At 27.7% G+C, this 21,499-nt stretch overlaps 1 protein-coding gene across 1 annotated transcript in view; it reads right to left on the minus strand.

Moving 5' to 3' along the window:
• Window positions 1-7,575: 7,575 nt before the first annotated feature.
• The window catches only part of LOC145838398 (unconventional myosin-VIIa-like), a 30,551-nt gene continuing 16,627 nt past the window's right edge, over window positions 7,576-21,499 (minus strand). The window contains exons 25-50 of the mRNA XM_082945983.1: window positions 20,747-20,926; window positions 20,090-20,199; window positions 19,700-19,841; window positions 19,352-19,474; window positions 18,975-19,069; window positions 18,076-18,322; window positions 17,466-17,639; window positions 16,934-17,092; window positions 16,460-16,591; window positions 16,128-16,235; window positions 15,649-15,814; window positions 15,207-15,285; window positions 14,812-14,993; window positions 14,268-14,455; window positions 13,619-13,746; window positions 12,803-12,938; window positions 12,436-12,611; window positions 11,849-11,989; window positions 11,509-11,632; window positions 11,034-11,235; window positions 10,455-10,638; window positions 9,869-9,977; window positions 9,517-9,633; window positions 8,700-8,786; window positions 8,069-8,185; window positions 7,576-7,694 (exon numbers count right to left, since the gene is read on the minus strand). Coding sequence (XP_082802109.1) covers window positions 7,611-7,694; window positions 8,069-8,185; window positions 8,700-8,786; window positions 9,517-9,633; window positions 9,869-9,977; window positions 10,455-10,638; window positions 11,034-11,235; window positions 11,509-11,632; window positions 11,849-11,989; window positions 12,436-12,611; window positions 12,803-12,938; window positions 13,619-13,746; window positions 14,268-14,455; window positions 14,812-14,993; window positions 15,207-15,285; window positions 15,649-15,814; window positions 16,128-16,235; window positions 16,460-16,591; window positions 16,934-17,092; window positions 17,466-17,639; window positions 18,076-18,322; window positions 18,975-19,069; window positions 19,352-19,474; window positions 19,700-19,841; window positions 20,090-20,199; window positions 20,747-20,926 — 3,690 coding nt within the window. The 3' untranslated portion in view covers window positions 7,576-7,610. The remainder of the gene's footprint in view (window positions 7,695-8,068; window positions 8,186-8,699; window positions 8,787-9,516; window positions 9,634-9,868; window positions 9,978-10,454; window positions 10,639-11,033; window positions 11,236-11,508; window positions 11,633-11,848; window positions 11,990-12,435; window positions 12,612-12,802; window positions 12,939-13,618; window positions 13,747-14,267; window positions 14,456-14,811; window positions 14,994-15,206; window positions 15,286-15,648; window positions 15,815-16,127; window positions 16,236-16,459; window positions 16,592-16,933; window positions 17,093-17,465; window positions 17,640-18,075; window positions 18,323-18,974; window positions 19,070-19,351; window positions 19,475-19,699; window positions 19,842-20,089; window positions 20,200-20,746; window positions 20,927-21,499) is intronic.

Here is a 21,499-nt window from a genome sequence, read left to right on the forward strand (position 1 = left end):
AGCATTATTATAAAATATTTGTCAAATTAAGAATCTTATAGTTATTTTTAACATATTTTTTTTTTCAATACTTATTTATTCGAAGTTAGTTATTTATTAAAGTACATCAAGGCTGCAGTTTACCGATCCCTGTTATAGAAAAGTATGTTCTGTTTTTTTATTTATGGGCTCGTAGAATAATGCACTAAAGGACCAATTTATAAAATAAACCCGTTTTAAGAAATAGAAATTTTAGCACGAGAGTTACTTTTACTCGAATAGCTTATTTTGCAATTAAAAAAAAGTCAAATCTTCATATCTAATTATTTTCCTTATCTTATAAGCTTACTTGGAACCTTTTTTTTATTTTAAAGAACGTTCTTTGCTTTGCTTTTCACAATAACTTAAATCGAATTGGGGTTTGACTTTAGTAGTAGAAACCCTTTAAAGATTTATCGTTTTTTCAACTTTTTTACTTATGTTAGCTTTTCTAAAAAAAAAAATAACATTTTTTTAAACTTATTTAGCTAAAATTTTTATTAAGGAATTTTTATTTTCCTTTATTTTTTGTTTATAAAATATTCCCTAATAAAATTTTCCAAAAAATTCATACTTATAATTGCTTTACTGCAATCATACAAAACTATTGAAATAAATTATTTTCAATTTTCTTATATAAATAAGTTATATATTCAGGATTTTTTTATCGATTTTTTTTTAGTTATATGACCTATGTTTACATAAATTCATATTTGTTTACATTGTTTTAGGGAATTCTTGCTCAAGAGCTGTGAATTTATGTAAAACTTGGATAGGTCATATAATCAAAAAAAAAAAAAAAACTGAAATAAATATTTCCTTAATATAAAACTTAATTAAAAAAGAATATATAAAATATAGATTTTTTTGAATATTGTATAAGTGCACTAAAAATATTAGAAATTTAAATATTTTGGAAAATTTTATCAGGGAATATCTTATAAAAAAATTTAAATGAAAAAAAATCCTTAGTAACAATCTTAGTTTAATAAGTAAGTTAAAAAAAAACTGTTATTTTATTTTCTGATAAAAGCTAAAATAAAAAAAAAATAGAAAAATTAAGTTATATTTTCAAAGAGTTCCCACTCTCAAAGTCAAACCTCAATTCGATTGAAGTTATTGTGAAAAGCAAAACAAAAGAACTTTCTTTAGGATATTAAAACCTTCAAAATTAGCTTTAAAGATAAGGAAAATAATTGGATCTTAAGTTTGGACATTTTTTAAATATTGCAAAAAAAAAGCTATTCGATGCAAAGTAACCCTCGTCATTTTAGAGTACTTTGTAAAGAATCCTAATATAACCAGTATAAAAATTTGCTAATATAACTAATAAATTTAAATTATCTTTTCATGGATAAAAATTTCAAATGTAGATATTTACTAAAATTTGCCATACTTTGCTATATTTGATTTTAAACTAATTAAACTAAAAAGTAACAAAAATATAAAAAATTATATTAATAGTAGTTATTATACAGATTATACATTTTTTTTAAATTTTCAAATGAAAAACTATTAAGTGAATTTATGTTTTGTTATAAGCATTATGTTTTTTCAAACATGGTAAGCAGTAATTTATGTGATACAGGTTTATCAATATAATTTTTTACAAGTTCATTTAATGCTTGTAATAAATTTTGTTGATGAAAAATAAAAGCTTTTATAAAATGTAGAAGTTAAAGTTTAATGCAAATGCTGCAAACTAAAAAACTCATTTAAGAAATTTTTTCTTCTTGATGAAACAGCAACTATATAAATTTACTCAGAAAAAATAGTATATAAAAAGGTCAGTTTGAGCTGAAAAAATATATAAAAGAAGCTGAGTCAGAAAAATTTGAATAATCTTTATTTTTTTACTTATCCCTAACTAAACTTACCCTAACTTTTTAAATCAAAATTTAAAAAATTTGGATAATTAGAATATAAAAACCACAATTTTTTGCTGACTTGGCATTTTGTTTCAGTTCAATTTAACCTTTAATTATAGTGGCCACTTAGAAATAGTCAAAATCTAAATCTAACCAAACCTTGTGTAAGTCTAAAATGGAATCTGAACATTGTTATTAAGAAATAAAAATCAACTATGTTTAATTTAAACAAAAAAATAGACTTCTTTTAAAATCAACAGACAATAAAACATTTTTGCATGATGTGTTAAACATAATATAAGTTTTACTTTTAAGAAACTAATTAAACAAAAATAAGTAAATTTTGAAGCATATTTACCAATTAAAAAAAGTTAGTTGTTATTTTAATTTCTGTAAATTGATTATCTAAGTAATAAAATACCAAATTACTAAAACAGAGTTGCCACTGACTTATGGCAAACTTTTTCCAGGTATTCAAAATTTCTTCCAGGTTTTTAAAAGTAGTTGTTTTTGGGTCTGTTTTTAGTTTAAACTTAAGTTTAAGGTAAAAAACTGTGTAAAATAGTATGAAAACATTGAAAAGATACTGTAGAGCTACTTAAAAAGTAATTTTTAATAAATAAAATTTTGATGATGATAAATTTTTTTTATCTATATGGTAGATTTTTTGTGTCAAATTAAAATTTTTCTATTTAACATGAAAAAATTGTTTAAAGTGTCAGGTTTTTCCAGGTTTTTTTTCAAAATTTCTCATACTTTAGGTTTTACCAGGTAAACTCGCAACCCTGTAAAAGCTGAGTTAAAAACATTACCTTTACGTATGCTTTTAAAAACTTTGTTAAGTAAATATTATAATTAAAAGGCTAGTTTTTAGTTGCGCCTACTGGTCTTTTTAAAAAACTTTATACATGTCAAAAACTTTGTTGGAATTGTACTTAAAAAAAATAATTCATTTTAAAGAAAGAGTAAATGCCAATGTAATAAAGACTTTTATTCTGTGTCTAGATTATAGGAAATAATATTAACTTTTATTCTGTAACATTTTAAAAATAACTTTTAAAGAACCTTTTAGGAAAATAAGAAATTTAGTGTAAGTTATGAGTTTAGAAATATTTTTTAAGCTAGTTTCTTTTAAAAATAGTATTAAAATGTAGCATGTTGTTCTTTATTAATTTAAATAAGTTACGGAAAAAATTCCTGGTTACTTAACTTACTAAAATTATTATACAAGTCTTACCTCCCAAAAAACAGAGTAGCCAATAAACCTTGAATCCTGGTAAAACCTGGGGTTTTAGAAATAAACTTTGAAAAATCTGTAAAATTAAACAACTTTTACATGTAAATTATTGAAGTTTTGATTAAATACGAAAATTTGTGTTATATAGTAAGTTTTTATGTATCATTTTCAATTCTGTTTATATAGCATAACAGTAACATTGAAACATTTTTATACAACTTAAGAAACTTTTTATCTTACGTTTAATTTTATAACAATGTCAAACAAAAAAAAAACTAGTATTTTATAAAACATAGAAGTTTGTAAAATAATTAAATTTTAACCCTGCATCAATCCTTGACTAAAAATTATTAACTAAGGTTGTATTTGTTTAGGGGTGAAGTAACCTAATTTGAAAATTGTATAGGTAAATACAGTTTATTAAAGTTGTCATAAAAAAGAAAAAAAAATGTCAAATTTTATAAAAAAGTTTAATATGTCTGTGTACTGCAGTAAAACATTAAAACTTATGTATGAACTATTGATTATAATAAAAAATTCTAAAATGATTCTTTTTATTAACATGAAACAAATTAGATTAGACTACTGATTCTGAAAAGGTTTAGAAAAGTTAAACCAACTAAAATTAATAAAATTAAATTTTATATGCAGCATATTATTTATTTTAACTTCATTTCTACTACCACTTAGACCAGGGTTTCCTAAAGTGGGTCATTTAAGAAGTCAAAAAAGTACTAAGTAATGAAAGAGGGACTATTTTTGTTCAGTGAAATCACTTTGCTTTTTAATTTATTTTATGAAAACCTAAGCTAATTCTTTTTTCTAAAGTGTAGTTTTATAAGAAATAAGTTACGTTTTTCTTTAGAAAAAATATTATTAAATTTTGTTAGATATTTAAAAAAAAACTATTCTTAAAAACTAATCAAGTACTTTATTTCTAATACCAATGAATAACTAAGTTGATTAACCATTTAAACTACATTAGCCGATTAGAAATAAGAAATGGTTAAAGAAAATAAATGTTTTGAAGATTATTCAATTTCTTTTTTTAATATGTTCAAATATGTTTATATTAAATACACAAAATTTTAATTTACGACCTTAAATATTTCGATGCTTCAATCTCCGATAATTCTGAAAAATCGTAAAGTATCTGTCTTGAAGAATTATTTGAGAAATTTTTATTGTCATAGTTTTTGTTAATTAAACCTTATTGTACCATTCTACTTAGTTTTAGTTTTAAATTATTTTTAGGGTAATGTCCTAATAAAAAAAATAAATTAAATTCAATCAAAATAAATCATCTATTTTATTTAAAATCTAAAAGTTTTATTTGTAATGTAACCGTTCATAGTTGATCAAAATTCAAAAATCAGATTTAAACTAACCCTAACAAAATACGTTATTTGCTTATAATACTGCAACTAATTTTAACTATTAATTTTATTTATGCAGGGTTTCCAGAATGTTAATGTTAGTATGCCAATTGAGTACTGAACACTTAGTTAATGTTTATTTGATTTAAAATAGAACGTCATGGTCGAGAAATTTCGGTAAATTGTTGTTAGCAGCCTTATTACGAAAACTAATTGTTTACTCGAGCGTGAAATTTTCAATAAAAACAAACAAAAGTTTGTTTCACTCCAGCGTTCAATTACCATTGTGACATCACTGATGGTAGGACTGTTGATTGACAAATGGCATGCCTGCCTGGCAGCACAGTTGCCAGGTATCAAGCAACATAACTCGAGCATGATATAAAGAAAAACAAATACACTAATTCAGTATTTAAAACTCTTAATTTCAGGATTTTTGGCAGCTCTGCCACGCAGAATAGTAGTAAAACTAGTTTGGAAAATACATACTTTTTTACGCACAAAGTGTATCTGTTTACAAATGGTATATGTATATACATACATGTGTTATTTCAACTCTTCTAGTTCTTCTTAAACGACTACACATTATCTTTAACATAAACCCATTTGAAATAGATTTATTAAAATAAAATATTTGAATACAATTCTAGTCGTAATATTTGTAGCGAAATAGTTGTACAATATTTATTTGCTTTTTAAACATTAAATTAAATGTCAACAGGACAATTTAGCGTTTATACAGTTGTTAAGTTCATATGCTAGATTTTCTCATTCTAAAACGTTAAGTTAACTTAGTTTAAAAAAATAAAAATCTTTTATAGAACCATTTTTTTTAAGTCTAGCTATCTTCGAGATTTTTCATTAATATCACACTAATCGTTAAAAGTTAGCTTTTGATTGCCTAACAATTTAAAACTATTAGTTATTTCGTCAAATACTATTGTGAATTGTTATGGTGTTGCATATTTCGAAATTAAACAACTTTTATATGCTTTTTTTTTTATTTTTTAGTAGTTGATTAGCTTAAAATTTTCAAAAAGTAATAAAAAAAAAAATAAATAAAATATATTTTGTATAGAACATATGCATAAAATTTTTAGTGAACAAGATTTCAGTAAAACTATCAAGTTATCAAAAGTTGGTACTATAGTCAAATGTAGACTTATTGTCAAAAATAACAAAATAATTTAAACATAAATGCCAATCCTACCATTTCTTATTTACTAAACTTTTAAAAAGGCTTGTTCTAAAGTTCTATTTACACTTACTGATTATACTTAGGAGGACAACATATTAACTTATTAATCGTAAAAATAAAAGTAGTCTAAATGTAGTTTGCAGAAAACTTTAAGTTTTTTGTAAAGATCTGTAAGTTTTACTATCATTAGCATTTGTTTACTTTATATTACTGAAGTATAAAGTACCTTATTTATATTTAATAACACGATTACATTTTCTAAAAAAGTTTGTCAGATAAAAAATCTATCTTGAAATGCAAAAATAGTTAAATAGTCAAGTTATGAAGTTCAAGAATTATTTAATTGAAAAAAAATTTGTTGCAGTATTTTGTTACTAAAACAAATTGAAAAATAAGAGCTGATGTAAACAGTTTTTTTAATGTATAGCCTTCAACTATGTATAATCGTAGCAAAATTACAAATATAAAAGAATAGCAAAAGTTGTTACCACTAGAACTTCTGAGTATTTTACTAAGATATTTATAATGTTGACTGCTGTAAGAATTAATTGTATCTTGCATAAATTTCTATTTTGTTTCGCCTTTCAACTCTTCAGTTCAATACTATTATGTTTTCAACTTTGTTTTTGCATAATTTGTATATAATTTTTCATTGTATAATTTGTTAAAATAAACACAACAAGTTGTTACCTGTTGGCTATTTTTTTCTAAACTCTTTCAATTATGAAGTAGTACACAAACTATCAACTTAAAAGTAACTAACAAACTTGTATAAAATATTAATGTAAAATTCACGTAAATTTAAATAACTGTTCAAAATATAGTTTTAATTGTTTGCTAACAAAAGATCCTAGTGAAGTAACTTCACTGGAATAAAATAAAAACAAATTATACAGTAATCTTCCTTTATTCTACCAACATATGTTTCTGTGTATCAACGAATCAACACACTTCAACTGGGTAGTTATCTTTCCTATTAACCACCCAGTTGAAGTGTGTTGATTCGTTGATACACAGAAACATATGTTGGTAGAATAAAGGAAGATTACTGTATAATTCGTAATTTTAAATATATATTTTCTATCAAGAATCCGAAAAAAGCGGTTGAAGGATTAAAGTGGACAATAACAAAATAAACGGCTAGCTATTTGTATTTGACAAGCGTTTCATAATCAAGTTTACTGCCAAATACTAATATGTTACTAAAAAAGTTCTACACCAAAGTACGCTCTCTCATTTAATATGTTATTATCAATACTGACTCGTTTCTTAAGGTCAACTGTTCTAACAAAAGTATGTTCTAAATAAAAGTCTCTACTTGAATAGAATTATCTATATGTCTTGTTTCTTTACACTGTAAAATCAGTCACTTTGCTGTACACATTGTAAGAAGCAAAAACTTTTAATAGCTTTTGTATATACCCACAACTACAGCGAATTTTAAGTAGGTTGTATAGTTAATGAAACTATATAAAATATTTATTCTTTAAATACTTAATTATGCAAACTAAACTGTATTGTATCTGAACAAACCCTTTAAAATCTTCATGTGATATTATTTTAAGCAGTTTATTTAAGTTTAGTTTTTGTTTGTAAAAACGAATGCCTGAAGTAAAAAAGACAAGATATTATTGACACTTTATTCGCAGTCATGATTTCATATCATAAACAATCCCACTTAAAATCATACTGGAAAGTACAGAAATTGAAATATTTTGCATATAACATCTACAAAAATTAATAAATAAGCGTCATAATGCACATAAAAAGATAAAAATTACAAAAATCTTAAACTTAAAGAGTACAAAACTTTCAAACAAGGAAAACGCTTAACAAGATTAAATTAAATTTGATGAATTAACTAAGGATGATTAGAAATTGCAGCGATTAAAAAGCAATAAATAACAAAAATATTACAATCTTCTTTTATTCTTTTCCTTCATCACTCTTAATAATAAGCTGATGTATGATGTCAACAAATCGTCCATTTTATACCCCTGTTAAAATTCAATTATTTTAAAATCAAAAAACTGTTATAGAGACATTTAAAAAGAACTTAATTTTTCAGTTGATTTGTTAATGTTAAATGCTGTTTAAAACTTTTATATAAAAACTGATTTGTAAAAATTCAGATATCTTAGTTAACTTTGGTTGTTTTATAAAAATATTGTATTTAAAGTTAATCTATGTATTTTTTTTGAACAAATCTTAGAAAAAGTGTTAAATCACGCCTTTAAATAGATAAAATTGTTAATAATACTTGTTAAAACTACTGTAAGCTATTTAACTAATGTTTAGAAAAAGGTAAGTAGCATTTATTTTAACTTAATAATATATATAATTTAGTTTATACTCAAACCAGCAAACTTACCATGGCTGTTTCGCACAGTAATTTGTTTCCCCTGACTAAACTCCCTATCGTCATGTGGAAGTAAGTGTTGCCACTGCTCCAGTTACTTATCTTGTTGAATGGGTACGTTTTCAGCATCTATGTTTGAATTTTCAAATATGAATAAAGCATAAAGGCGATTATATATAGAAATGGTAGTTTCAGAAGCTCAAAGCTTACATTCAACATTGACTTGAAACTTAAACTTTTTCTTGTCGAAACGTAAAAGTTACTAGACTACTATAAACAAATGTTTAAAGATGAAACTTTTTGGTTAAATGTCTAGTTTATAAGTTATTTAAATTCGCATTGCATATTTGTAAAAAGTGTTAGATTTTCTTATCGTTGACTAAGTGCTATTAAATACATTTATACGGAATTTTTATGTAGAACAAACTTAAATAAAAGTTTTTTTTTGTAAATATTTATCAATCATTCAAAAGTTTATTGCAATAAAATATTTTCAAAAAATTTCTTAATTAGATTTTAGTAAAAAAGCATCAGAAATTTTGATTGATGTTGTTTTCTTCAAAAACTGCCTGTTTTTTAAGGAAAATAATGACAGTAAGTTTTTATATAGAAATCGCAAATTAAATAAGTGACTATAACTTACATTTTTAGTTTTCGGATCTATCAGGCTGACTCCCTGTTTGTTGATGGAAATAACAAGATTCTCCGGGTAAGAATGGTCCGTTGTTTGCTGAATAAAAGTTTAAAAAAATTATTTGTTCATTAAAAGTATAATAGATTATTTATTCAGCAAAACTATAATTAAATTTATTACAAAAGAAAATCTTAAGAGCTTATGTTACTTATAATTACAAGTTAATTTTTTTTCTCTAGCACCTTTAAAAAAAAACAGTTTACAACTAAAACTGTTTTTTTTAAAGTGATTATTTTATTAACAAAAGTATTATTTTTAACTAATGTATTCTCGATTTTACTAAACTAAAAAAGCCAACTCGTAAAATTTTAATCATAATGAAACGATTATCATGAAAAAATATTCCATTCTATTGATCTGATTTTACTTTTTAAGGTTTAATAAAAAACGATGATAAAAAACTCAAGATTTTTTGTTAAATGAGCTTCATGTTTTAGTTGTTGTACTTAAACTTTTCTTTAAAATTTTCGACTTTAAATTTATATCACACATTTTAATACTTTGACTACTGTTTATTTAGAGGTGAAGTGTAGAGATTTTTGGTAGGCTACAAAATCTTTGAATAAAGATTAAATGCAAAAACTCAATTAAACGAATCAACAAAACATTAGCATGAAAAGTATTCTGCTTAAATAAATGTTGTTAATTTATGCTTTTAATGAGCAACAAAAGTACTTAAGCTAGATATTAACATGATTAACAACCACAATGTTACTACATCTACTGTGTGAAGAGAATTCAATAAAAACATTAGAAAACTATTTACCCGAACTTCAAAGAATGCAGAACCAAAAGTTGGCCACTGGTAAACAAACTTCAAAAACTCAAGTTTCGCATCCTCTCTATTTCTAAGTGGGTTTTTGTTGTAGAAGTAAATTATTCTCTGTAAAAAATTGTTTATTTACTAGTTTATTTTTTACTTGTTTTACTTGTTAAATATCTTTTTAAGTTAGTTTTCGAAAAAAAAATACATATTATGATTTTAACTAGCTCAATAGTTTACTATTCAAGTTAAAAAAAAAATCTTATAAAAGTTTTAGATAAAGCTTAAAAATTTTGCTTTACTTTTTACAAACAATGAAAGTATCTGTTTCATGAAGTTAATAACAAAATCGAACTTTTTTCCATTCATCGGGACTGGCTTGTCTTAGTAAGTACAATGGAGCTAGTTCCTTTAACATCCTTGGAATGTTTGGGATCTGATCCTTACTGTCTCCGTGCTTTGCTCTGTTTTTAGAAAATTAAATTACATATATTTCGATAATACAAAAAAGAAAGAGCTTGGTTGCGTTTTTAATAACAACGTAGATACTATGCTCTCAATATTGTTACTGATGTGTTTCATTACCATAAACTACATTTACTTTACCTTATCCAGTCTAGAATGCTCTATACTCGAAATTATTTAAACATTTGTGAGTTTAAAATAACTCACATAAAGAAAAAAAAACAAGCATTTAGACTAAAAAACTTTACCTTAAAAATACATTAAGTTTATTTAAAAATTTAATTCATAAAATTAATTAAACCAGTTAAAAGAAACTTGAAGAGAAAAGCCGAAATTTTAAAAATGTTTTTGAATTTTAAACCAACCACGCAAATATATTTGCATGGAAACAGCTGTACTAAAAATTTTATATAAAAATATTCTAACAGTCACCTACCTCAACAAAGTCCTTACCATCTCAACTAAAATTCACAAACCTGAACAGTAACGCGGCGATTTGGAAGGCGTCCTCCTTGGTGAGCTTGTGGTATCCCCTCAGGTACTTCTGCTTCTCCTGGTGGAAGTGGAACATGTTGTCGGCGACCGGATCCCTCCCAGGAACCGTTCCCGCCCACAGCTTCTTCATGAAGAACACCTGGTACGTCAATGTGGATATTCCCCCTGTTGTGGTAATTATGATTAGGTATTTTAAAGTGAAGCATTCTATATAGAATAAGCTTTAACATATATGTTTAAAATATTAACAGTATTTAAATATAACCGGATGCAAAAAATCGATCGGATAGTATTTCATCTTTTCAAAGAGTTGATACTAGGTTTATTTTTTCAGTTTATAAAAACAATTTTGTTAAAACAACATTAACAGAGCCTCTTTACGAAACACATACCAGCTTTTTACTTAACTTGAGTTATTTTTAACTGTCTATAGCAGGCCTAAAATACTAGATAAGAATTTTTACAAATAAAATAATCACAAACTAATATAAAACATTTAACTGTCAACTGCTGGCTAAAAAGCTGATACAAAATAGTCTATTCACTAAAATATTTCTAACCGTCAGCGGCGGGCCTGGCCCTTCTTATCCAATCGGTGAGGTGCCTCACGAAGTCGAAGAAGAAGTCTCCGTCCGGGACGCTGATCACCTTGTCGGCGATCTTCACGAACAAGCAGAACCCGTCGGCCTTCTTCAGCCTCAGCCTGTTCGCTATCGACTGCGTGAAGTCACGTGACTTGGTGCAAGACTCAACCTCGAACGCCTGTTCGTATGGAGTAAATTTGAAAAAAAAGTTTGTACGAAGTTAGTTTGAAAAAAAAATGTGGTTTTGTTGTTTAGTTTCAAGTGAACAATCGGTATTTTTTTTAATGTTTTTAATTACCAACTTACTTGTTTTAAAATAGTTTCATGTCAGTTATGGTTTCTTTAAAAGTAAAAAATAGCCAGCAATGAAAACATTCAAACGTTACTTTGAAAGCGCTAGAGAAATATAAAATAACTAGAAAAGCTTTTGTGTGTAAAATATAAATAAAACCTCGTTGGTATCGTCAGGGAAGTTGATTTTGTGGAATATCTGGGTTGTTCTGTTCTGAATTGCTTCTACTTCAACCACGTGGGGAGGGTACTTACGTTGACCGTGCCTTATTGGTCTCTGATATCTGTTTTGATTGTAATATCAAGTTTACTAGTTTTTCTTTGCTACCAAAGAACTGAAACAAAAACAACAACTTAAAAAAATAACTTGTTGTAACAATCGTACCACAATAAAATATAAAGTATAAAACATAACTGCTTTCAAAATAAATTGAATGAAAAAGAATCCATATTTATAACACAAGTTATTTTGAAAAACAATTAAATAAATAAAATAAAACCTGAAAAGGCAGTCGTTAGCCAGCGCGTTTCCGTTTCTCCTGGTTTGCAGGAACTTTTGTAGATGGGGTAACAATTGGTTGCTAGGGGCGAATATGCCCGTTGCTAACCACATCAGCTCCCAGCCCCTCTCTTCACTGTACCTGTTTTATTTATTTTATTTGAAAAATATGGTTTTAGTTATTCCAGTTTGTTGACTATGTGCTATTAAGTTTATGCAAGGATTAAATTAAACTAAACAATTTAATTTTCTGAAACCATTAAAACGGTTTTGTAAAACAAACTAATTTGTTTTAAAGAAAATCTGAGCTTTTTCTATATTTTTTAACGTGTTTTCATTGTTTTGACTGAACTTAAAGTCCTTTTTCTTTAAATTTTGTTTCTTTGTAAGCTAACAGCAATTGAAGTTTGTTTATAAGAAACATGGTTGTATAAAAGTTAAATCGTCTAGTTTATGGTTTTTATACGTAAAAGCAAAAACATTAACTCCAAATAAACTTTAGAATTTCGCTTAATGCACCACTTTCAATAAAACCCTCCGAATTAAAATTTGATATTTTAAAATTCTATAAAAAACTCAGCAACGAACCCGTTCTTATTGTTGGTGAGCTGCTTCATGATCTGGCAGTAAACCTCATCTTTCAACAAGTCGTACTGAAGAGGAGCCTCGAAGATCTGGTCCGTCAGTTCGCTCCCGTGCAACGTTCTCCTTGTGGGGTAATCCCCCATGTACTTCATTATCGCCAGGAACGTCGCGATCGCTTCCTGTTGAATAAAATGTTGTTATGTTTTATATAATAAAAGGTTTTATCAATTAAATAATGAACTCGAGTGCATATAAAGCAGAATGCATATAAATGAGTTTCTTAGAAATATTTTTGTTTAAATCACCGTGCTAAAGCACCAACAAAAGTCTTCCAGAAAAACATTAAACATAAAAGTAAATTGTGTAACACCTGTACGAGGTCGTTGTCGTGAAGTATCTTCTTCAGCAGAGGTTGCTTCATCATGTCCCTGGAGTGCTTCCACACTTTCTCCTTTCCTCGCATCCGGGATGTCGGCGCCTTGCTCATCGTCTGCTGCATCGGTGATCTGAAATTTTTGAAACTGAAACCAAAGGGTGTTAGTGACCCAATATCTAAAGGTTCATTTACCCTTGAATATTTACGCTTAGGGCTTAATCTGAGTGTTACTTTACTATTGGGATTTGACATAATTATTACTTTACCCTAGAGTTAGTGATACAAGATATCAACATTACTATAAATAACCAGGCACAACAATTGAATGAGTTTTTGAGTGAACAATTGAGAGAGTGTCAACTGTATTAAACTTGCATCAGTATAAAACTTGACCTTGCGAGCTTTTTATTAACGCTTGAATGAACTTTTAGCTCAAAACTTCCAACCAAATCTAAACAGTAATCTTGTTACTGTTAATCCTGTAACAACTTGATATTCTGTTACAAGTGTGTTCATAGGAGGATTATTATTGCTTAAGTTTTTCATTGCCAGTATTGATTTTTTGTTGAAAACATCTAAAATGCTAATATTCAAAAAAATATTAATCTTATAAAGTTGTTTCATCTTTTTATTAGTTATCAATAGTTTAAGAGTAAAGAACTTAAGAAATACTCTGACTAATAATTTATAAACTCATAACAATCTTAAATTTCAATTTTTTTATTAATTAGAAACAATTCTAGAGTGCACTGAAATTAGTTTACTATATTTTAGTCTGATTAATATTGAATCAAGTTTATGACAAAACACCTGAAGAAGTCTTGAGCGTACACTTCCAAGGTATAGGGTTTTTCGCTGTCGTCTTCATTGCTGTTCATGTTTTCATCCTGAATGCTTCTCAATTGCTCTTCCAACTCCATCGGATCCATGTTGAATATCTGTTATATACAAAGTTTTAATAAGGCAAGTAAAACTAAAGTAACTTGAGTCAATTTCATAAAAATCTGTATGTGGTTGACCAAGTTAAGTTAAACTTATATAATGTAATTCCTTGAACTAACTTGTTTTTAGGCTGTTATCAAGATAAAAACGTAATTTTATTTAAAAACTTTTGGTATAGTACTGTTGAATAGAATAAAATAATGGAATAGTTTGTCTGATGAATAACAAGTATATCGTATAGAACATATAGTATTTAAGAACTAAGACAACAACTTTAGTATATTGCTAAATATATCAAAGACCAATTGAATTTTGCTATGGTGGGAAACATAACAATAAATTACTTTGTAATTGAATCTATTTACATATTAGTACTTATAATTCAACCAACTTGCAATTTGCAAAAATTTGCATTACACAAAAATATCTTTGTCTAATTTTGATTTTTTTTAACTTTCTTCTCAAGTTAAACTGTCCGGATAAGTGAATAAACAATGTACTTATAAATTCAACCAACTTGCACGAGCTCACTGTCGGGTTTCTCCATGCAAGCCAGCACGTACACCCCGTCAGTAGGGAAACTCCCCGTTCTGCCGTTCCTGTCGTTAGCTCCGTTGCGCCACCCAACGCTTGTAAAATTTTCACCGGCCACCTTGTCCATCTCGATCAAGTCGCCCCGCTTGTACGGCATGATGTTCACCTCGTCTGTTAGTTTATTGATGAAACAACATATTTATAATAATAGTACAAATAAAAAAAAATGTATTAATTGTTAATGAAAAAGTAAAATTTCATTTGTAATTTTTCAGCAAAGGGTAGATTGGTACGCTTTAAGATTGATAATTTTTTGAAAATACGTATGAAAAAAAGTTAAATATTTTTATCTAAGGCGGTTGTATGTTTGTTAAAATTGTAAAAATATCGAATTAATAATAAGAATAATAAAAAGGAGAAGTAAAAGTACTTCTGTTTGATACATTGTTTATTAAAGCATCGCACAGATTCAGCCTTAATCCAACAACAACACTTACGTCAAACTTAAAAAACAAAACATTACTGACCGCTTTCATTTTTGGTGCTGTCAAACAGGGCAATGGCGAACTTGGACCGCTCCTTCAGTCCGTCCACGAAATGGTTGATCAGTTCCACTATGTCGTTGCTGTTTATCGAGTGGAACGTCCTCACTGATGCGCGGCAAGATTTTATTGAAAAACAATCTCCTTTCACCTTGTACGGCGTACCACTAAAAATACATTTTATGTTTAATTATTTAAACGAATAACTTGTTTTGTTTTCCTTAAACATTAAAGTACACTTTATCTTAAATAGAATTTAGTAGATGACTGTAATTTTCTTAAATTGAGCTTTTGATTAATCCCGTCATGTAACAACTTAGTTTTCCGTAATATTTACTTGTTGTATAACAGCAATTTATTTAATTGTATCACAAACTAACCTTGTGGCAGCTATGCTTGTCACTTCTGAAAACAAAATTTTCAACAGAACTTTTTCCTCGTCATCCAAGAAAAATAAACCTTTAAAAATATTATATTTATTTGTTATTTGTAAAGTGCAAAGAATGTTTTTGCTTGAACATAGTTGTAGTAAATACAGATAATTATTATAAACTAGTTCATAAAGGCATTCTAAATACTTTCTAAGAGCTTATAAAAAACTGTTTTTTAAAGGTCACTTTAAATAGACACGTATGTATAATGTACAGTGCATTCCATTAAATTGTTGATTAAAATAACATTTTCATACATTTAAAAACAGTATGAATAAAACTAAACATACCAAACTGAAGTCTATTTAGCTAAGTTTATTTTAATTAAAACAAGTTAAAGTATCTATTATTTACATTAAGCTTAGTTAAAAAAAACTTTACTTAAACAAACCGGTCCAATTGATGGCGACGATGCAGTGCGACTTGGCTAGCGACGGACCGGAAACGTGGAAGACCTCGAAGAAGCGGCTGAACATCAGAGACCACTGACGCATTGATGACGTCACAATGTCGTTGATGACGCGTTTCGGTTCCCATCTCTCGCGCACGTACAACGCCTGTTACGTCATAGTTGTTTAATAGTTGGAAAATTTTGATATCGCATTTGTGATTTTGTTTGTTTTTAGTAAAGCTTGAGCCTACCATTTTCTAAAAGGTTTTTATTTAATTCTGTTTATGCGTACTAACCAGTATAATTACTAAATATGAATTTGAATATGCACATTGAAACAAAGTAAAAAAAGTGAAAACCTTTTAATAGTAAAATTATTCTTAACAATCAAGGTACGTAATGATTTTTAGACAGCAATTTTGCTTAAGTTTTGATATATACTTATGTTATTTGTTATCTGTTTCAAATGAAAAATATACCTCTTTATGAGCTTTTTGCAACTTGTCACTCCAAAATCGCAACCCTTTTGTTTGCGAAATCGCTCTTTCTGGAAGGTACGAAGACAAGGCGTTTTCTATTTTTGCTGCCTGAAATTTTCAAGTATTTAATAAAAAGTTTGAATAACATTTATTAGGTCGTATTGTAATATTTGCAACTGTATTACATAAAAAAAAAACAGTTTATTTTCACTAAATTAAAAGGAGTTTTTGAAAAAGTCACGCGTTTCAAAAGCTTTTCTTAATTTAGTTTAAAATTTTGTAGCGGTGTCTAATACCATTAAATTAAACAACTAATATTGAATTATCAGTACCTGCAAGTCTTGCCCATACTCGATGTAATATTGTTTGGAGCAGAGTTGCGAAAGTTCAATATCGTTCTGACACCGGTATTCCCCGAACTTGACACCTTTCACCACTTGTTGGAAAATCAGATTTGAACTTACCTGGTATAATAAAAAGTTTTGATCACGTATAAAAAATAAAAATAAATTTTTGAACATGAAATTAAAACATACAGGTGCACCATCAAATGATATGTTTTAAATCTACCTAAGGGTATACTCTTTTTTTTTTGTATTAGTATACTTAGAAGTCGGTTAAGTTTGTTTGATTTCGATGTTCCTTTCTAAAACTTAAGTTTTTTAGAATTTTTGTGTGTGCAAATAGAATCTTGTAAACTTTATTTAATTTAAAGTATAGTAACAATTAACATGTCGTTGAATCTTAAGCTTATGCAAAGGAAATCCTTATAAACTCTGTACTAAATATACAACATATTTCCATACATCATCCAGTGCGGAGTTGTGCCACGGAGTAAAGATTTCCTTCCTGTAGAAAAGTCTCCACGGAGCGTTCCTCTCCTGGGACCCCTGCTCCTTGGCGTACTGCTCGCAGTTGCTGATCGCGTCCATCACGTGGTCCGATCCTTGTCCCAGCGATGACACCTGTAAATATGGTGGTTTGGTATCTTAAATGTTTGAATATGAGGTTTTTAATTTAAAAAGTCACATTTAAAAAGGTTAAATAATGTTATGCGTAAAGTGAGCCGTACTTATAAAAAAAAATATAAGTTGAATAGATGTTTTTAAAGTTTACTATTTTAAAAACACCAAAAGGTTGTTTTTTACGCCTGGAACAGTTTATGAAAATATTGCACAGTTTGTTTCTCTTAGAATATAAAAATAGAACTTATAAATAATATAATACATTAGAAAATAAACTACAACTGTTTTTCAACATAAAAACAGGCACATGTTGTAATAAAGTGAAACATAATGTTAATCTGTTTAAAACTTAGTGTAAACAAGGAGAACAAACTTTATCGAGCAAGGCAATGAACAGCGAAAATCCGTATCTGTCTTTGAGATTAATTTTATCCGCTAGGGTGTCGCAGAGCTCCTTTGAAGTAGAAGCGGAATCAGCCAGCAAGGTTTTGCTCGTTCCGTCCATGAAGGTAATGGGCAGCATGATTGGTTTCTTCGACTTTGTTGCCTTTATAGGTATAGAAATGAATGTACAACAGTGGTATTGTTTTAACTTAGAAAAAACGATAAAAAATAATCTGTTGCCTTTAAGAATATATTGAAAATAAACAAATAATAACAATAATTTAACTTATTATAGTTTGCTAAAATACTATTTTTTTTTCAAAATTTAAATTAGTATCAGTAAGAAATAAGTTAAAAATAAACATGCTTAATTATGTTAGCCTTAACTTAAATTATAAATGAAAACAAAAAATTTCTTTAGTTCCAAAACAAATTTATCACAACACATTTACGCGCACAAACCCTGATACCATGTCCTTAGACAAATTTTGTTAGCACTTGTTTTGTCGTTCAAAAAATCAGTATATTAATTAGAAGTAAACTAAATAAAAATATTAAAATATGTTTTATTTATCCATAGAAGCTTTAAACTTATAAACCTGCAACTCCAACCACGAAGGAGGCTGGTTCCTGCTCCCGTTCGCGAACGTCCTCCTCATCCTAGACTCGCAGTAGGGAGCGTAGTTTGGCGGCCCCTTGCGGATGAAATTTCTCAAATATTTTTCGAAGTTGTCGTCAGGGGGGAAGCATCCGACGCACAGGGACATGAGGATCCATCCTCTGGCGTGCGAGGTCTGACGCTTGTTGTTGGTCAGCTGCTTGCAGATCTGACAGTAGATCTCCGTTCTGTGATGTGAGAAAAACTATTATTTAAAGTAATTGTATAAGTTATTTTTTAATTTCTTACATTTATAGTTAAATAAAACAACGGAAATATTATTTGCATATCTGACAGTAGATCTCCGTTCTGTGATATGAGAAATATAATTATTTAAAGTAATTGTATACGTTTTTTTTTAATTTCTTACATTTATAGTTAAATAAAACAACGCAAATATTATTTGCACATCTGGCAGTAGATCTCCGTTCTGTGATATGAGAAATATAATTATTTAAAGTAATTGTATACGTTTTTTTTAATTTCTTACATTTATAGTTAAATAAAACAACGCAAATATTATTTGCACATCTGGCAGTAGATCTCCGTTACAGGAGTTAAAAATGATTGAAATTATCCATATTAGCAAGGAATATTTTCATGCCACTTTTTAAATATCTTTAAAAAGTTTAACTACGTTCGCAGCAGTTGTGTTAGTAAAATAATATTCTTATTTAAAGGTTTCGTAAAGTGTTTTTTAATTAAAACATCTCAAAACTTGTTTTTACATTTGATAATTACTATATTTTAAATCTTATAATAAAAAGCTACAAACTTACAGGAAAATTTAAAATGTTACTCAAACTCTTTTTACTATCAAATTATTAACAATTTAAAAACCTGATAGAAGGCCTCAGTATTCCGTTTCCAATAATAAAGTGCAGTTTTTCGAGGTTACTTGTCGGCTTGTTTATCATCATATGGTTTTCTTCCCCCTTAATTTTTTAGAAAGTTGAATTTTATAAAGTAAACTGTTGCTAAAATCTTAGTACGTAAAAATATTGTAAATTTTAAGCCTTTTTTATAACATGGTACTTAAGCAAGTTCTATTTTTAATTGACATTCAACAAAGCAATTGAAAAATAGTGTAAGTATCTTAAAAGTTATTAACAAGCATATTTCAACAAGTTTCTTAAATTCTTATAAAAGTATTGAAGCTATTTAATTTTTGAGCTGAGCTTTGAGTTAGAAATAAAATAAAATTTAAATAAATTTACGTCATATTCTTTATCGTTTTTCAGTTTATACGCCACTTCCCCGGTCAGCTTGGACTTCTTCTTCAGAGTCATCGAAATCAACTTTTTGTTTTTGTTGCCTTTCGATATTGATCTGCGCTTCGACTGTGAGAAAATGAAAAAATTATTACAAAACAAAACCAGCTCGAATATTTTTTAAGCATAGACTGTTCAATAAAGGCTATGTTTGTACGTTTTTTAATAGCATACATGTGAAAAACCTGAATAGTTAAAAGTTTTAAAACTGGTTAACTTAACCATACTTCTATAACTTAACTACTAACAACAAATATCGTTATTTTGCTACAGTTTGTGATTTTTTTATTAAACCTTGTTGTTGTACTTTTCTTCCATCTGCTTCTTCGTCTTGTACGTCCTCCCCAGAGTGTCGTAGATCTTGCTCATCACTGGTTTGTTTGAAGCATTATCTTCATCATCCACTGGCTTCGCATCCGGAAGATCTCCCATGAATCTAAATTATAACAAACAATATAAAGTGTATAATTTCTTACAGACATAAAATGTTTAGGCTAAATTAAATCTTAAACATAAAAATGTTATTTTTTTTACTTTCTTTTAAATGCTAAGGTGAAGTTAGTTGTCATACACATAGAAAGAGTAATTTTTCAGTTTTTTTATTTATTTGTCTTTTTTTTACTTAAGTTGTTTTGTAAATTTTTTAAATTTTTTTGAAACAATGATCAAATATATTATTGTTACCTCAGTATAGTGACCCAGACTGCCAACGAAGCAAGCTTGTTTCCTTCGTCTTCGTGTTGCAGAAGAGGGGTTTTTATTTCTTTTCTCACGTGGTGGTGTACGTGAGTCGACTGTGAGGAAAATTGAAACATTGTAAATGTGTTAATCACTTAAAATTTTACAATAAGCTAACTGAAAGTTTTACAATAGTTTTAAAGTTTAAAGGACACGCAATCTTAAAAAAGTTTTTATGACAAATAACAGAGATTAATTACAAAGGTTAAATTTAAAAAATATATATAATTTAGATTTGTTTAATTTTATTTAATGCTAAGTAAAAATTCATTAATGGTTTTAAAAGTGGTTCATTAGCATACTTAAAAAAATTGTTTTTTAGATTTATTTAAAAGTGTTATAGTTATTGAAAATGTTTCAGTAAAAAAACTCAAACTTCAAGCTTGGTTTAACTTTTAAGTTTTCTACTTTCCCAAAAGTAGGTAGAGGCAAACTTGGTGAAGATTAAAAGTAGACCAAACTAATAGTTTACGAAATAAACTCAATAAAATTTAAAAAAAGTAAACATGTAATAAACCATACAACTATAACCATTTCTTATAAAGTTTTATACCTGAAAGTAGGTTGCAGAGAACTTGGTGAAGGTTTAATTAAAAATGAAACCTGAAAGTAGGTAGCGGCGAACTTGGTGAAGGTGTACTCGTCCACGTTCTCCTTGTCCTCCATGTTGGGAATGGCGCTGTCGAACTTGTGCATCATGTCCTCATCTTCGGAGGGAGTCTGCGGGAGGAAGCGGAACATGTCGTCGATCTCCGCGTCCGCGTTCACACGCTTCGTGCGTTCCTGTGAAAATGTTTGAGTTTTGTTATTTTTTAGAAATGCTTTTTTAACTTATTTCAAGTTAGTAACGCATGGTTTAAGTAGTTTATTTAATTTTCCTTTTGCCTCCTTTATATTAGTCTGTTCTGTTCCTACAAACTATTTTTTTTAACTTTAGTCATAATAAAGTAGTTACGGCGGTCTTTCAAAACATTTTTTTTACTTTTTTGAAATTGATTGAAATAAAAAAATTGTTTACAACTTTGGTTTTATTTATTTTTTTATTTATAACTTTAAGTTTTATAACGTACGAAGTAAATAGTTTTATTAGTACTCAGTCTTTACTTTATTTGTTCTAATGCATTTCAACTAAATTCATTTCATACTGATTTGAAAATTAACAACTGTTTGGTTTTATTGTTTGTATCTTTTTTTTTAATCATTGTTTCTATAACCAGATTCGTAAAAGATAGAAAAGTTTAATTTTTGGTGTTAAAGTAGTTTAATAAAAATTATGGTATTTTTAATTTGGTTTATTTGTTCTACTAAAAAAAATTGTGAGCATTATTTAAAGATAACCATAATTTACTTTTTTAA

The sequence above is a fragment of the Thalia democratica genome, chromosome 6 (assembly GCF_965202585.1).
Source record: "Thalia democratica chromosome 6, ktThaDemo2.hap1.1, whole genome shotgun sequence".
NCBI lineage: Eukaryota > Metazoa > Chordata > Thaliacea > Salpida > Salpidae > Thalia > Thalia democratica.